At 46.4% G+C, this 17,357-nt stretch overlaps 1 protein-coding gene across 4 annotated transcripts in view; it reads left to right on the plus strand.

The window, feature by feature from the left end:
- The window catches only part of PAPPA (pappalysin 1), a 359,398-nt gene that overhangs the window by 268,968 nt on the left and 73,073 nt on the right, over positions 1-17,357 (plus strand). For all 4 annotated transcript variants that reach the window (XR_014887326.1, XM_085239622.1, XM_085239623.1 and 1 more), the window contains 3 exons: positions 3,659-3,787; positions 5,309-5,400; positions 16,324-16,520. Coding sequence is in view for 3 of the 4 variants with exons in the window: in XM_085239622.1 (XP_085095748.1) it covers positions 3,659-3,787; positions 5,309-5,400; positions 16,324-16,520 (418 nt within the window). In the remaining variant the exon portion in view is untranslated. The remainder of the gene's footprint in view (positions 1-3,658; positions 3,788-5,308; positions 5,401-16,323; positions 16,521-17,357) is intronic.

Below are 17,357 nucleotides of genomic sequence, written 5' to 3' on the forward strand. Positions count from 1 at the left end.
GATATTTTCAGTTTTGTTCAAAACAGGAATTTGTTGTGCTAAAAAAAAAAAAACAAAAAAAAACAATTTCCTGCTATTATTTGTAGCAGGAAAAACAGACATGCTATGGTAGTGGGAAGAGGGAAGCAGGTTGCTGCTTCCCCTTGGTGCTTTCAGGGGCCGTGCCCCTTGTGAGACAGTGGCACAGAGAAGCGGTGGATACTCCATCCCCGGAGACTTCCAGGTTAGGCTAGATGGGGCTCTGAGCACTGATAGAGCTGTAGGTACCCCTGTTCATTACAGGGATTTGGACCAGATGGCCATTAAGGGTCCCTTTCAACTCAGATAATTCTATGGTTCTGTGTCCTCAATCTGCAGCCCAGCCATAGGCATCGAGCAGTTGTGGCTGGGGCACAGCTGGGTACCTGTGAATGTGGTGATCCTTCAAAACCACTTTGGTCTGAGTAGAAAACTGCTTCCTAGTGGTGTTTTTCCCTGTAAGTTGTACAGAAATACCCATTCAGAGAGCAGCAATCCATTGTCCATGGGATGCTTCAAGTTCAACATAACTGCCCCCATACCCAGGAAGACCAGGAGAAGGGAGAGAGGGCTGTACATCTCCAACCCTGGATCTGTTGCTTTCACCAGCAGACAGGCTAGGAACCCCGGTGGCATTCTGCACGGCACGCTCCAATTCCCCCTCTGAGCAGAGCACTTGAGTCATTGCTTTTTAATACGAGTGCCTCCCCACGGGCGGAAGCCGCAGCGATCAATGCGACTCACTCAGTTCTCGAAAAGGTCATTAAAAGACCATAGATATAAATTTAAACGAGTGTTTGTTCACATCCTCAGCGTTAAGGATGCTCTCCTATCTCACCTCCCGACGCGGCACGGTGTGGGACTGGCGGCACTGCAAAGAGCACTGTCACCATCAATGCCACCAGCAGCCAGGGCCCCAATTCTGTTTTTATCCCTGCTTGGAGCAGCCCTTGTCTTGCAGGTGACAGCATGGAGCAGCACTGCTGCCAGTGCCTGACGTCAGCGCTCCCCGACGTGTTCAGGATGCTTCCCGCATACCAGATTTTGCATTCACAGTCAATATAATTAAAGACACCAGAGCTCTCCCCACGTAATAACTTTTCATTTCCAGTTTTCTGTCGTATTCACCCACATACGCATCCATCTCCAATCACCTAATAATTCATAAACACCATATTCTCTCCTGTGCTTAATTTAGTACTGTGTCTTCTTCCATTCTGTTCTGCCAACTTCCCACCCTGTGCATAAACAAATGTGAACTTTGCCTTGATTTTGCTTTGCTTCCATGTGCACACCAGCACACACAAACACTCCCACACATGCAGGCACACTTACAGGGATGCACTTTTGCTGTTGGCTGGATGCCTGTCCATCACCTGCCAGTGGAAATCACGTTGCAAAAATCACAACTTGAAAACTTATGTCGGTGTTTCATGCTTGTGTTTCATGGTTTCAGCACATCAGAAAGCACTGTTGATCTGTTTGTTTTGTAGCTGTTGCAGCTGCCTGGACGGTTCATTGATAGCAAGGCTTTTCTAAGAACTGAACATTTTTGTGGTTGGAAGATATCCGGAGGCAAAATCTAAATTTCTACAAATATCCTTGTTAATCTTAAATATTTTATGAATGGTTTTGAGAAACAATTAGAGAGATAATCGCCCTTTAATATTCAAAGCCTGCCTCTGCTTTTTGTTTCATCAGTGTATATCGGATGCTTCCCATCTTCGTGTTGGATATTAGGAAGAATTTCTTCTCAGGAGTGGTGATGCATTGGCACAGGATGCCCACTTCCACTGACCCTGGAAGTGTTGAGGAAAAGAGTAGATGTAGCACTAAGGGACTTTGGTTAGTGGGCATGGTGAGGGAGGGTTGATAGCTGGACTTTGTGATCCTGGTGTTCTCTCCAACCTCAATGATTCGTTGATCTTAATCAGTGGATTTATCTAGGAGTGAAAACCTCAGTGTTACACATCGGGATGTGTTTGGCCATTGAGGTTATTTCATGTGATTTTTTTCTGGTTGGCTCACGTGACAGCTTTATACAGGGTATTACTAGGGCAGAAGTTGGATAACTTTCACTCTAATTAAACAACCACACTAATATCTAGGTAGGCATCTCCCCAGCAGAGACAAATTGAGATTCATGCTACCTGAGGTCTCTCAAGTTTAGCCAATAGGTACTGCAGGCTGTTGCCAACAGGAATCAATAAGAAAACACTTGTGATATGCTTTGGTTCCACTGAATTTTATCCACAATTTAAAGTGTGGTAGCAAAGAATCAAACCCCTGTGTTGTAAGCACGTGTTTCATTCAGTGGTACTTATACTGAAGGCATGAGAAGCAGCTTTGTTGTAAAATATAATGTGTGGCATTGGACTTAAAGTCGTGCTTGTTAATTTAATGAGTGTTGTAAGGAGATAGTTATGTCACCAACCTGGACCTCAGTCCACCGATGCCTACTCCAGTGGCTTGGTGCTCTATAGAGGATAAATATCTCCCCTGCTCTGTGGCTTTGCAGATCAGCACAATGAGGATAATGGCAATGAGTTTCTTTGTGGAACATCTTAAGTTCTGCTAACATAAAACATGCCATGAAAGACCTAAATATTCACATTAGGTTTATATTTTTCTGTATTATATAAAAAAAGATCTTGTCTTGTTTACAGATTCACAGGATTTAAGCAGTTAAGGCTCTGCATAAATATGGAACAGTCTGGTAATTCTTTTTTGTGACTGTTTAGATGCTAATACCGTGATCCAGACAATGGTTTGGATCCTATTTTTAAAGTGAAGAAAGCTTCCCTTTAACTCTGCTGGTTTAGAACCTGTACACAAAGTAGGTAACATATTTCTCTATCAGAGAAACAGCCCAGTCCAATTCTGTCTGAGATCAATAGATAAATTCCCACTGGCTGCAGCTGCAGTTGGACTGAGCGGTCGAGGAAGCAATCGGTGTTTGCAGAGTTTTGAGTTCCTTATGTGGTCTGTGCCATCAGCTGCAGGTAGTGCTGTCCCTGAGCATGACAGAGCCCATGGCTGCTTCTTTGGGTGCCAGCAGTGCTGTGATAGTTGGTCACAGTGCACAGTTGGGGTCAGTGCTGGTGCAGTGCCACTTGGGCAGCAGGCATAGACCTCAGCAGCAACATACAGGTAGTTCAGCTGTCAAACACAGGAGGTTCAGGTTGGACATTAGGGAAAATTTCTTCTCCAAAAGAGTGATCTGGCATTGGCACAGCTGCCCAGGGAGTGGTGGAGTCACCATCCTTGGAGATGTTCAAGAAACGTGGACATGTGGCACTGAGGTATATAGTTAGTGAGCGTAGTAGGGTTGGATTGAGATTGGACTCAGTGATCTTAGTGGTCTTTTCCAGAACCTTAATGATTCTGTGATTCTATAATCAAGAGCTGCACCTGGATGTGCTCAGAGCTGTGTGTAAGTCAAGTGTGGGCTTACGGGGATCACAAAAAAAAGAAGCAGCCAACCAAAAATTATCCCCATCAAAATGAAAAAAATGTTCTGAGGGCCTGACGGAACCAGGATTTGCTTTCTGTTGGCCAGCCCTCATTGCAGTAGCTCCTTCTCTGCCCTTTGTCATTGCTTTTGATGTGCTGTCACTCAATATTTCCTCTTGTGTTGCAGGGAGCTGAGCGACAGCACCACGTACACATACCAGGTCATCGTTGTTTCCGGGGCAGAGCAGAGTGAGCCCTCCCCAGCACTTGTCTACGTCTCTGGGAGTGGGTACTGTGGAGATGGAGTTATCCAAACGTAAGTCTGGAAAAGCAAACGGATAAATCTGAGCACATCTACCCAGCCACAATCTGAGCACAGAAAGAAAGTGATGACCTCTGATGTCACCTTAGCTTAGATTACCTTTCACCTGCACATAAGCACTCATGTGCTTGATGATTACCAGGATGATGACGTTTAATTGGAATTTAGGCCCTGCTATCCTGGCACCAGTAGATACAGACAGAGATACAGATAGTGGAGTCCAGCGGGATTGGTATGAAGCGCGCTGTGTGCTGTTTGTGCTGTTTGTTACATGTGCATGTGTGTGACATTTCCTATATGGAGCTCTTGTGCTGGAAGAATTCCCACTGTCTTTGATGCTGTCCTTCCACACGAAGCTCCATGTGCCTGGCAGCTGGTGGACAGGGTAGAGCCCCAGGTGGCCTGCTGGGTTCCTGATGCATCCTCTTGTTGGACTCGGGTGCACTTGGAAGCGTTGGACTTGTTGCTGGGGGTTGCACACTTTGAGTAAGCTCCACACTCTCAGCAGCTGCCAGCCCTCAGACCACTGGAAGTGTAAAACAGTTGTTCACAACTGCTTTCAGGTTTGTTCTTTTATTGTGTTGGACTTTAGGGACACCTGCTTCTAAGCTTCGTGGCATAAGATTATTTAATTATGATTACAGAAGTAACAACAAGCAAATGCTTAATCCAGCCAATATTGTTGTCTTGAAATGTTATTGATCAGCAGTCACCAGTACAGCTCTGTCAGGTTATATACCTGGCAGCAAGTATTTGCAGGATGAGGCCAACAGGCAGGAAAATCAAACAGAGCAGCCAATTGACTTATGAATCCAGGCCAGTCTTGGAGAGAGAGGTGGAGAAAGACAGATTAATTTTGCTTTCCATAACTTTTCTCCTACTGTTATGTTTGCACATTCCTCAAACATCACTTGTGGCTTTGCAGCAAGCGTCGAACAATAGCTGAGCTGCCTCACGAGCGAGCAGGAACCAGACTGTGCCACAGTGTGCTTAGTTGTGTCCCCACTTGCAGCTGTGGAGCCTCTTTCTCATCTGGTTTGCACTCTACAAACAAGCAACAGTGTAGGCTGGAGCAAGGCAGGACCCCATCTCTGACACCACCCAGTGCCTGCAGACTGCTGTCACCTGGAATAGCCCCGCTGGGTTTTGTACCTTGTTATTCCCATACTGGGGTCACAGACTGGCCTTTCCAGATTTAATACAAAGGGTTTCAGAGATTCCTGTTCTCTTTCTCCCCACCTGCTGAGCTGCAGCCGCACCAGCTATGAAGGAAGTTGCTCATATCCTCATCACAGAACAGCAAGTGGTATCCACATGTGTAGGAGAGAAGTGGCCAGGCAAGTCTGTGAACCAGGAATGATGAAAGTAGGAGCTGAAGAAAGAAGGGAGAGGAGTGTCCAGGGTTGGAACGCAGTGCCACTCCATAGGATGTCAGGGCTTTGGGGTTCTGCAGCTCATTGGGATGACGCCATTTGCCATCTGACTCATTTTTCTTGTTTGTGCCCTTGCCTGTAGAGACCTGGGGGAAGAATGTGATGACATGAATAAGATCAATGGTGACGGCTGCTCCCTGTTCTGCCTGCAGGAGTTATCCTTTAATTGCATTGGTAAGTCTGGCTCAGTGCCTTTCCACTTACAGTGGGCAACTGCTCTATGCAAGGCGCGAGGAAAAAATCAACAGCATTTTCACCATCTCCAGCTGAAGAGTTGTCATGGAGGAGGGAAAAAAGTTGGAATTTGTAGGTTTGAAAGGCAAACATATCTTCCCAGCTTCTGGCCATTTTGATGGGAAATTGGTTCTGCTGGCTTTGAAACAACCTAGGACTTAGGGCTAAGTCAGCCATTGTGGGATTGATCCAAAGCCCATTGAAGTCAGTGGGTGGCTTTCCACCGCCTTCAATAGGCTTTAGATCTGGCTACGTGAGAAGACATGAACTGATTTTTTTTCTGGTAAACAGGAGGAGGAGTGAAAGGGGAAGGGGCTGAGACCAGAAGCAAGTCCAGCTGAGGTCACACCTCCTTTGAGTTGCAAATCAGTATCTGAAGATCAAAGGTCTGGCTAATCCCCTTTTTGAGAGGTGAAAACTACTTAATCAGATTTCATTTGCAAGCCTGGTTTGCTCTGATTAGCAAAACCTGTAAGCACAATGGCCGGAAGATGCTCGGGCTATCTGGGATAGCAGGGCTGCGGTTGTGAGCTTTACATATTTATTAAACTCTCTAGGAATGCTGGGGGCAGAGAAGGGAAAAGACCAATTCTCACTGAACCTTGTGCTGGGCAGCCCTGCGTTGGGGGATTGCATTTCCCAAACAGGACTTGGAGATCCGGGAAAGGATGAGACATGCAGACCTTCTGAAACCAAAGTTAATGTTTATAAGGGATCAGTCTCTTCTCAAGAGGTTTATGGGATTCCTTATCTGGACTAACCAAGCGAATGCTCTGTCTGTCCCATCTTGTGATCCAGTGCCTTCAGCTCAGGGCATCAGTCCTGAGCAGTTAATATAATGTTGGCAAGACTGAAATTTGCTCTTTTTGGCAATCTGATGATTATCTCTTGTGGCTGGAACAACATATAACGGACCTCACAGGCAACACGTTTCCCTTGGGTGGTAAGCTGGGGACTGCTTGTCTCATCCACCACATTTTTACTTCAGCATCCCACACAGTCATACTTGAGGCCTGATTCGGTGATGTACTTATTTCCATATTTACATATGTAAATAGCTCTATTGAAATTTGAGAATATTTATGGTCAGGGCTAATTGTGACTATTGGTGGTCTTGAAGTGACATTTATGTTTCAAGTAACTTGCTGAATTAGACCTCAAGCACTGAAATATATTAGTCATAATATTTTGAAAGCGAAATAAACACTTATGCAAAAGTTTTGGGTTTTTGGAAAGTCAGGCATGACCTGAGATGGTTCCAGCAAGGGTTGGGGACAGAGCTGTGCACCCTCATAGGTCTCAGTTCCCTGGTCCAGGTCAGTTCTTGGGCCATCGCCCACTTTTGTGTTTGGATATAACCCCGAGTCCACTGTCTTTAGCCAAACAAAAGTCTCCTTTGAGGCTGGTGGGATGTTTTCTTGGAAAATACAGACTGCTTGGGTCCCTGTTTGAGGAGTAGAGGAAAATAAAGCATAATTTATTTCTATGTTTATGAGGCTAATACATGTTATAATCTTGTAGGACAACAACAAATTATTTCAGACTGTTATTTATGCAGCAATATTCTTGTTGCACTGTGCAGCTTTTTAGAGCCCTGGGAATCACAGAATGGAATTGGAAGGGACCTTAAAGCCCATCGAGTTCCAACCCTGCTGATGGTAAACCCCTCCCAGCAGAGCAGGTGCCCAAAGCCCCATCCCTCCTGGCTATAGCACTTTTCTGGGCAGCCTGTCCTTCACTCCTATTCACCAAAGAACACAGTGAGCCTCCCATCACGTACAGAGGCTTTGCAGAATCAGGACTGTAGGATTTGATCTTGTGAATGTTGTGGAAGCTGGAGGGAATCCCTGGAGGTCTCTGGTCCATGCAGGGCCAACTTAAAAGTCGGCTCCAGCCTCAGTGCTGGACCGGTATCTCAGGCTGCCATCCAGCTGTGCTGACATCCCCATGGACAGAGGCAGCCTGTTTGCAGGTGTCCCTCTCTCTCTTTTGGTCCCTTTGCCTTTTAGGATCATGATGTTAACATGTGTTTTTTTTTGTTTTTTTTTATTGCTCTGACTTTCCTTTGAATAAATGGCACGAGACACTTTGCTCCAGTGCCTGTAATAAAATTAGGCTATTTTTTTTATTTCCTTCTTCTTGGTTTTGTTTTCCCTCCTCCTCTCCTCTCTAATCAGATAACAGCAGATCAATCTGCTCTGCTGGGAGGAGGGGCGAGGGGGGAGGGAGGCAGGGACAAAACTGTGTGGTCTTTGCTGTCAGGTTGTCCTGGCCTTCTCTGCACACAAAGCCGACTCAAAGAAAACAGATAAGATTAATAGCATCTTCTCCCTGCAACATGCTGAAGAGCGACAGCGAGATTAATTAATTAATTAATGGGAGCATCTGGCAGCGCTGCTTTATTTTGAAGTTCTGCGGCACGCTCGCCCATCGTCGTGCTGAAATTTATCACCTGTACTCTTTTTGTTTGTTTGTTTTTTCCCCCTTGCAGAGCAGATTTTGCATCTTCTATCTGCCCTGCACAGGGGCCTCACTTTGCCTCTCGGTTCATGGAATAGGAGTGAACCACAGGGACTGACGTACCCCTCTCGTATTCCTGGCTGCTTTGCTTTCACCTTGCTTGTGGTTTCACCCAGGACACCTGGTTTTTGGCATTGCTGAGCAAGCCTGAGCAAAATCCTGTGCAAAACAGGCCCCACTTGGAAGAGTTACGATTTGCAGTTGTGCAAACCCAGAGCCTTTTAGCACTCGATCTGTTCCCACCGGGCTGTTGGGAAATGGGTGTCTAATAAGCAGCTGAGCACCTCGTCCTTGGTGTGCACTCTCCCACAAACATCGTGCACATGCTTCCAGATATATGTGTGTGCACTGAAAAAGAGTGCTGCTTTCATTTGCATTCCTTTTGTTGAGTGTGATGTGCATTATGCATTGATTTAGCTCTCCAGTGCTGAAGAAAGAGAAGGATATAATAGAAAAGATGCAGAGATCAATAAAAAAGAAGGGAGGGGGAGAGAGAGTAATATGAAAAGAGATGAGTAAAGACTGATAGACCTCATTGCAAACCAGCTGGAAAGTGGCTGCAAAACTTCAATCTAGCTGTAAGTTTGCCTGGTAATTTATGGGGTTTTGAACCACATCTTAGTGGGGTTATTATTGCTGCACTTTATCTCCTTTGCTTGGAAGGGCTCCTCACTGAAGCCTTTGTACAGCAGTGTGGGGCAGCACTTCTGCTGCCTTTGGTTGAGGGTGTGGGGTCAGACACACATCTCCATGGGCACTGGGTTGGGACTTGGGGTGCGAAACACCACGAGAAGGCACAGAGTGGAAGAAAACAGAAAAGAAACTTATTTAGCTCTTGAGTTTGCCGCCGATTTCTGGCGTGCTTGCAGCATTAGTCACAGTGGCTGTTCGGAGAGAAGTATGATTTTAATTTGTCAGCGATCCGTTAACACCTTTTCTTTTGCTGCTGCTTGGCCCCAAGAGCTTGTTTGGTCCCTCACAAATCTGGATCTGCCCTCCTCCTCCTGGAGGCCTCTCCCTCCAGCTGTGAGCCCTACCTTTGTGGGAGCTCTGTCCTTTACCTCTCCTATTATCCATAAATTAAGCATAGCACTTTCCCCTAATCTTATTGTTTGGAGGGCTGCATTGCATTCAGGGAAATGATTAATATTCATGAGCTTGCTATCTCCGTTTGGTGCATAATCCTCTGGGGAAATTGCAGTGTTAAATGAGTGACACAAACTTAATTTTATATGTCTTTTCTTTCCTTTCTTTCTTTTTCCTTTTTTTTTTTTTCTTTTTTTCTTTTTTCCCTTTCTGACAGAGAAGTAATGTGCTTAAAACACATTGATGGATGGCCATCCATATTCATTGTGGGCATGCTTTGAGAGCATCCCATTCCCTCCCCTCCTGTCCCCTGCACAGGAGCAGGGCTGTGATGCAGCAGCTAATGGGGATTTCTCCCACACACAGCACTCAGGGCCTGGCGTTACCCCACCGAGGGCTCACAGCAGGGCAGAGCATGGGAGAAGCAGAGTTGTCTAGCAGGAGAAGGCCAGCATCTCATAGTGCATCAATAGGAGTAAGGCACTGAGGAAGCAGCTTGCCACGGATAGAGAAGCTGAGGATCTATAGCAGAATTTCATAGCAGATAGCAATTAATTTACTGACTGGAGCTGTACAGATAGTATTTGTGTGAATCCTTCAGCTCAAGGCAAATACTTTGAAGCTGACTGTTTCCTGCGGCTCATGGGAGTGTGGCTACATGTTCCAAAATGTCTAAGCACTCATTTGGCAAGTTAGTAATAACAACATCGTCATGAAGTCTCTGAAAGTGATTTTCAGACTGTCATCATTAATAGTGCTGTTTTAGCAGGGCCAGCCGAACCGCAGCACACAGGCATCTCAGGCAGCAAAGCACAAAGGACAGTTGCTTTCTTGTGGGGGAGCGTGTGGGCTGGGGTGGCATTTGCCTGCATTTTTCTCTTGGCCAGTGACTCCAGCCCAGCTCAATCCAGCTTTGGAGTCCAGGACACGGCTGCAGCGAGAGCCCAGCGGTGGATTTCTCCTCTGCTTGCTGTGTCCCTCGTGCATTGCACTCCTGGTGGATCAAAGAGGCTTCCGCAGCCGGTCATGCTTCCCTCCCTGGAGCACCCTCCGTGACTCAAGAGCAGCTTGCTGTGCTCTGAGGGTGATGCCGGGCACAAGACCTCCCTTTGCAATAACATCCAACCACACGCACAAACAAGCTGTTTGTTTTCCTTAGTGAGTGGCAGCGATGGTTTTCCTCCTGGGCTCCTTCCCAGGCTCTCAGCAAGCGGCCAGGTGTCAATGGGAGCAGTTGCTGCCTTGTGTGACAGAAATCTCAAGATCCGCAGTTGAACGGGCTCCAAGTGCAGCTAATAACTCTGTGTAAGGAAATACTAAAGTATTACCAGCATTGCTTTTGCAATTTATCCAAACACAAAGAGAGGGAAACAAGGTTGGGTGGAAGAGGATTGCAATTGGGCTAGCTTCAAGATTCAGAACAATCATGGGGTTATTGTGTGTTGTGTCAGAAAAAGGCTGTGAGCTCCATCTGTCTTTGCTTCTTAAGGTATTGTTTTGCTCCCCTAGCATGGAGGGAAGGCCACAGTGGCTCCTGTTGGCTACACACAGAACATATAGGGTCTTCCTACCACTGCCAGCAGCGTAAAATATCCCTTTGCTTAAGTGACAGAGCTCTGTGTTCTTGGAGGTGCATATCAAGTTTCTGAGCTGGGCAATGCGAGGAAGCCAGAACTCTATCTGCAGCGTGTGGATCAATTGCATCATTGCTGCATTCTGTCTGCTCTCCCATCCCAATGTGCTCCATCAAAGACCCAACCCAGGGGCGCATTGCCACAAAGCTGTGCTCAGCCGTCATCGTCATGTCGTGCATAGAGCTGCCTCCTGCAAGGCCCCCGGATGCCCTGCAGTAGATTGCAACACCGGCCTTTACTTCATTTCCAAGGTGTCTGCTTTATTTCACTGAAGGAAAATGTCACCATGTATTGATAGGCGACTTGATTTGGAAAGGTCTGCCTGAGCTCTGTGCAATGGTGTTGTGTCTTTTCCGATCAGAATATCCAGGAAGGAAAATCACTTTTGAATATTTTGCTGCAGCAGGAAATATCTCTGCCTCTGGCTTCTGCAGTGCTAAAGAAGAGATTAGCAGATATCCTGGAAGCAACCACATTGCTCACCCTGCTCCTGCTGCAGCCAAAGGTGAAGCTCTCAGAAATAAATGGGGCAGGTTCTGCGCTCGCTCAGCCTCCAGCCATGTAGATCTGCAGTGGAACTGCTCCTGCTGTTGTGCTCGAAACCTCTGGATACATTTCTCCTCAACTCTGGACACCAGGAGCAATGCTGGAGGTGCCATGAAATGACACAGGTCAGATCCCACTCCTGCAGGAGCTGCTGAATTGCAGTGAGGTCGGAGCGGACATTCCAGGGGTTAACATGTGCAGCTTACTCCGCTCCAACAGTTTGTAACTCTGAGACAATGCTTCTGCATTTTTGTGTCCCCCATTTTTTCCCTTTTTTTTTCCTCTTTTTTTTTTTTTTAACTCGGACGAATAGTTATGTGGCATGAGGCTTGTTATAGTTGGAATGATCCCCAAGTAAACAGCTGAGCTTAAAAATACTTCTTTTTTCATTATTATTATTCTGTCTGGCCTTAAAAAAAAAATAATAGTAGTTATTACACAAAAGAAGACTAAGCTGAAGGCAGTCGGTGCATCCTGGCTGAAAACAGGAAGCCGCCCCAAGTGTCTGTCCCCAGCATGTTGGCCATGCAGCTTTGGACATTAAAAGCCTCATCAGAGGATGTGCCCTCTGCTATGAAGTGGATCTCTTTATCTCTCTTTTTTTTTTAATGAGGTGGAAGGCTGCCTATCACAGATAAGTGTATATCCTGCATGTCTGCTTCCTGATGCGTGCCAGACTTGTTCGTGTCGCTGGAGTCTTTCTGCCCTCGCTTTGAACAGGTGGTGGTGGTGGGGACGAGGCACTGCCCTGTGCCCTACCTGGTGCATCCTTTTGCCTCTGAACCCAGAGAAGTGGGCTGTATAAAATACTGCGTGTTGTACTAAGCTTGAGCACCTTAAGAAGCATGGATAAATGGAGCTCTCATCATTTTTGTGGTGCTACACACAGTAGCCCCACAGTTATTCTGGGTCTTGAAGTCCAATTGCAATAGGCAAGTTATTGGAAACGTACCAGGTTTGCCAATCTGTTTCTCCAACAAATCCCTCTTCATGGATGTCAAAGAAACCTTCACTAAATCAAAGATTTTGTTTTCCCACCGTCCCAAAACAAGGGACTTGTGTTGGATGCCCCAACCCTGCAGACACCCAAGCTCAGGCTGTTGGGGCTCTGAGCACTGATGGAGCTGTGGGTGTTCCTGTGCACAGCAGGGTGCGGGACCAGGTGGCCTTTAAGGATCCCTTTCAACTCAAACCATTCTGTGATTCTGTGACTTAGATTTGGCTCTGACATTTTGGTGCCCTCAGTGAGGGCTTTGTCAGAGAAAAGCAGCTCTGACTGCCTGAATGAGCACACGCTCCCCGAGTTCAGCTCGGTATCCTTGAGCATCTGCTGTCATCCCCCAGAGCTGCTGTCTCCTGCTGCCAGGTGCTACGCCTGCAGATATTTTGCTGTTCTAGGTTTAAGCTGGATTTCTAGGCAACTGCTTTTTAATTTTTTGAAGTCATTTTTCCTTGAGGACAAATCAGATTTACTTCATGTTCTCTTCCCCCATATATTATTTGAATCAGATTCCACTCTAAAGTGAGAGGTCTGTGGTGTTGATGAATGCAGTCCATGGCACAGGTCCTATTTAGCCAACACATCCCCGTGACCTTCATCAGGGCTTTGAGCCTACAGACCTCTGTGGAGACAAAAATTAGATTATATTATCAAGGCCCTGGATGAATTTCATGGAACAGTAGCCAAGAACAGATCGGAAAAGGCATTCTGCACCTCTATGGAAACAAAGATGTTTGCTATTGCCTACTAGAAATACACATCCCGACACTGCCTTCCTGGGCTGTGAGCCTGAAGGACTGTGGAGATTTAACCGAGCAATGTTCAGGCACTGTGGAAAGGGAAAAAGCCTTGGTTGGTTTTGATTTTGTGAGGGCAATCGTGGGAAGAAACAATGTGGTCATTTTCCAATTTGCTTCTGAAAAGATAAAGTCCAACCTCAAAGCTGCTGAGCATGGCAGAGCGCGCTGAGGGTCAGCAGTCTGAGCCGTGAGGAGCTGGGTGCTGTAGGTCAGTGGGACCTCATCCCCTCCTCAGAGGCTGGGAAGGGTTTTGCAGAAGTTCCTGTTTTTGCCACCACTTCCAAGTAGGAAACCAGGAGGAAGGAAACGTGCCCTCTCATCTCACCAGCGCTCCCTTCAAAGCGTGGCTTCAGGATGACGTGTCAGCATGGGGACTTGCGAATCTTCCTTGGAAGAAAAATAAGGTTGTGAAGCTGCTTTCCCTCATCATTTTCGCATCACATCAATGTGAGTGGGCGCTGCAGGCAAGGGACGTGCACTGCAGAGGGGCTGGTGACAGTGTGCTCAGTGAGACTTTGTTAATCATTCAGGCAGGCTCCGTTGAATTCAGACACCGCAGTCTCTCCATTCGGTTCCTCCCTCGGGTGTTGCAGGCTCCGAGCAGACAGATTTATTGGGGTCTTAAGCATAATCAGGAACAAATTAGCCTCTGTTAGGATCACACACTGGCTTGGATCACAGCTATTCAAGGGCTGCCTTCCCATCCATGTGAGCATGAATTAAGTCATCTGATTGGAGTAGGTCTTGAGTATTCTTTTATCCCAAACACATGATCTTATCAGAAGCCCATTACGTTTATCATCGCATTAGGAGGGAACATTTGGAGCCAGTGCAGGACTGTGTTGGCTGTATAAATGTTGTGCTTACTTCAGTGCCTCTCATGAAAAGAAGTCCAAGCTTTGGGGAGGCAGAGGAAGTACACTGTGAAATTCTGGCTGTGTTTGCATCACTGGGGCTGTGGAAAAGGTGTGTGCATGTGTCAGTGTCAATGTCAATATGGACGTGCAGCAGGATGTATTTGGGTGCCACTGTGTCACTGCAAGTGTACATCTGACTACTCATAGGCTGAAAGTTGAGTATTTTTAATACAGTAGGGCTGTCCTTTTTTTTTTCCTTTTTAAAGAAATAAGCCTCTTTTCATTAAATGACAAACTCCAAAAAATAGGTATTTTTGTGTATTTTGGATTTGTTTTTGAGGCTTTTTCATTGCCGACCCCAGCCTTTCCAGAGCTGAGCCTTTCTCAAAGGTGTCTGCTGAGGCCCTCGCTCAATCTGGGACACAGTGCTCTGCAGCACGTGAGCTGCTTTGCTTTGTCCTGCTGTTCTGGGGCATGGCAGAGATCTGTCCTATGCCTTGATATGTCTCTACAGGGCAAGAGATGCAGAAAGATATGGCGAGGGAAGCAAGTCTCCATTATGTGGAGCTCTACCCCTTCCTCAGGCTCACCAGGCACACGCTGAGTCTCTTCCCCCACCTCACTTGTGGCACTAATGCACCCCATGGAAGAATAAGGTGTGACACAGCTGGGGCTCTCAGGGCCCATGAGCAGTTCAGCGTCACATTCCCAGCTGGGTTGGTAGCAGATGATGGGGAGTGGGGCCCTGCTGGCACTGGGGCCCTTGGGCAACATGAGAGGAAGGGCCGCAGGCCATTCCAGAGCTTCTAGGTTGCATTAGAGCCCATCTGTACATAAACCCCAGCCCCCTCCCGCTGTGGTGTAATGGCACACCCCAGGGAGACACTGTCATCCTCTTTCTGCAAAGCACTCACAGCACTGCTCCTCCAAACCCTTCAAGGTGTGTGCTACATGCTCAGTGGCTCCCGGCCACGTGAAGATTTTAAGATGTGACTTGTTAGGTCAAGAAGTTTGGCCACCCCTTGAATATGACCTCAGACAGAGCTGTGCTCACACTGCTGAACAGCTTCCAGGCTCACTTTCGCCAGCTCCGAGTGCTGGCCCAGCAAGTACACACTTCCCCACGCTTACCTCGTATGCAAGTTGGCTGCAGAGGTTGTGATGAAATGAAACCACAGTGACATTGTTCCCTGATAGGCTTCTCCATTCTTTCAAACTCGTAGTCTCTCAAGGACCTGCAGTTTTGCACAGAGGATTGGGAAGAAGGGAGGGGAAAAGGAAAGAAAGTCATTAAATAATTGAATCGCAATAAAATGATTTTTTTTTTTTCCTGGCTCATGATGGTATTTCACTGAGTAAACTATGATGAAAAATAAACAGGGGATTTTGTAGTTTGGAAGTAGCTCAAAATTGAGCAGCCATTGGATTTTCTGACACCTAGCTTGAGATAGTCCAACGCTACCAACAGGGCTGTCCTTGGGGATCGTTTCCATCAGTCCAGCTTGCAGCTCATGGCTGATTTCCTACCATTTTTTCAGCAGGCTTATTTGCCAGACAAAAATACAACAGGCTGTCAGAACTGGATACCTCTGGGGACTGGCAATGATAATACAATACAAAATAGGATACCAACAGGTCAAAGGTTTCCATTTCACAGAGTACTCTAATGACTGAAAGTCATTATTGCTATGCAGTCTGTTTGAAAAGAGTAGATGGATCTTGATTCAGTTTTTAATGGGCCGGTGTTAGAGAAACAACCTCAAAAATTTGGCATCTTTGTTGGTAGTCTCATTAGAGAAGCCACAGAATAAATGGACAAGGATAATAAAGTCTCCTGCTGCTTTTGATCCTTTCAGGTCAGATCTGAGTTACGTTGGTTGAAGCCATGTATGTGGCAAGCTCATCCTCACACTATGCATACTCTGCTCTTTGGACAAACAGATCTGTGTGGCCCTCGGTTGCTGTGGCTGTGATCTTGGCTGTTTTCACCATCTCTAAATTCACAGATGCTGTTGTTGTTGCTTTGCAGATATCTTTTAAGAACAAAAAGGGAAACATTGTAGACCAGACCTCTGCTGGCTTTTTTCCATTCAAGTCAGGGATGGAAACGGATGCCAATACCTGCATTCTCTTCCTATGTGTTTTTGATCTCTACTTTCTTCTGTCCCCATCCTTTTAAAAAGCGATAGACAAAAATAAGCAGAAAATCTCTTACTGTACGGAATGTTTTGAGGGTTTTGCCCAATAACAAAATGAACTGTTCTTGATGAGCTTCCTTAAAATCACCTTCTATTGGCCAACGCTTTGACTTCCCAGTGCTCTGGACCAGCAGATGCACCCCTGGTGTTATCAGATCCTAGCAACTAAGCCATAGACATGTAGCTGTGTTATGACTTTCCCTCTTTGGTTTCTTCTGGCAGATGAACCCAGCAGGTGTTATTTCCACGATGGTGATGGAGTATGTGAGGAATTTGAGCAAATGACCAGCATCAAAGACTGTGGCGTTTACACTCCCAAAGGCTTCCTCGATCAGTGGGCTTCCAACGTCTCTGTCTCCCATCACAGCGACCAGCAGTGCCCAGGCTGGGTGGTCATCGGTCAGCCAGCAGCAACCCAGGTAAGGGAAGCAGACTCTGTTACCTCCCCTTGAAAGTGGTGTCCATCGAGGACATTTATGAATATAACAAGATGGTCAGCATTCGTGTGTGCCCGCTAGCTCACCAAGGAAGATGACAGCCATTGCCCTCTTTCTGAGTAGTGATGGAGCTGAAATTCTGTTCCAGTCACCCATCTGAAAATTGGCTGAAGCTGTGCTCTGTGTGGTTCAGTAAGCTGTGTAGCAGTCACCTCTAGCAAACTATCACCACCCCAAAGACTAGGCAGGCTCTCTGCTGCCAGCACAGGGTTCTATCTTGTGGCAATGAGTTCTGAAGGCTAATGTAGAATAATACAAAAGAGTGTTCTTTCTTTTTTAATAGTTTTGTGTTTTCTGCCTCCCGGTTTCATAAAAGCACCCTATTGTTCTATTCTGAGAAAGGTCCCTTCCATTCCCAAAGCCATTCATTAGCTTTAACCCCTTTCTTACATGTCTCCTTTGTAACATAAATAGCTCCAGTTACCATAACTTTACCTTTTGTCTCCCTGAGAGAATTAGATCGAAATGAGTTCAAAAAGATGTTAGATAAATGCCTAGAAAACAGAGCTGTACACGATGCAGATGCAACAGCCCAGATGCAACCCTCTGATTTAAAAAAGCCGGCATTGCTTGGTTGTTGTTTTTTTTTTTTTTTTGAAAATACAGCAAGAAAAGGATCATCATATACAAGAGCTACTTTGTATATTCTCCCTTCAGCATCCACCATTGTCCCCTGCTAGGCAGAACAGTGAATCAGATGGACTTTGGATTTGATGCAGCCAAGTTGTTCTTGCGGGCTGGCTATCTGGGAGGTGTCCT

The sequence above is a fragment of the Meleagris gallopavo genome, chromosome 19 (genome assembly GCF_905368555.1).
Source record: "Meleagris gallopavo chromosome 19, MGAL_WU_HG_1.1, whole genome shotgun sequence".
NCBI classification, from domain to species: Eukaryota; Metazoa; Chordata; class Aves; order Galliformes; family Phasianidae; genus Meleagris; species Meleagris gallopavo.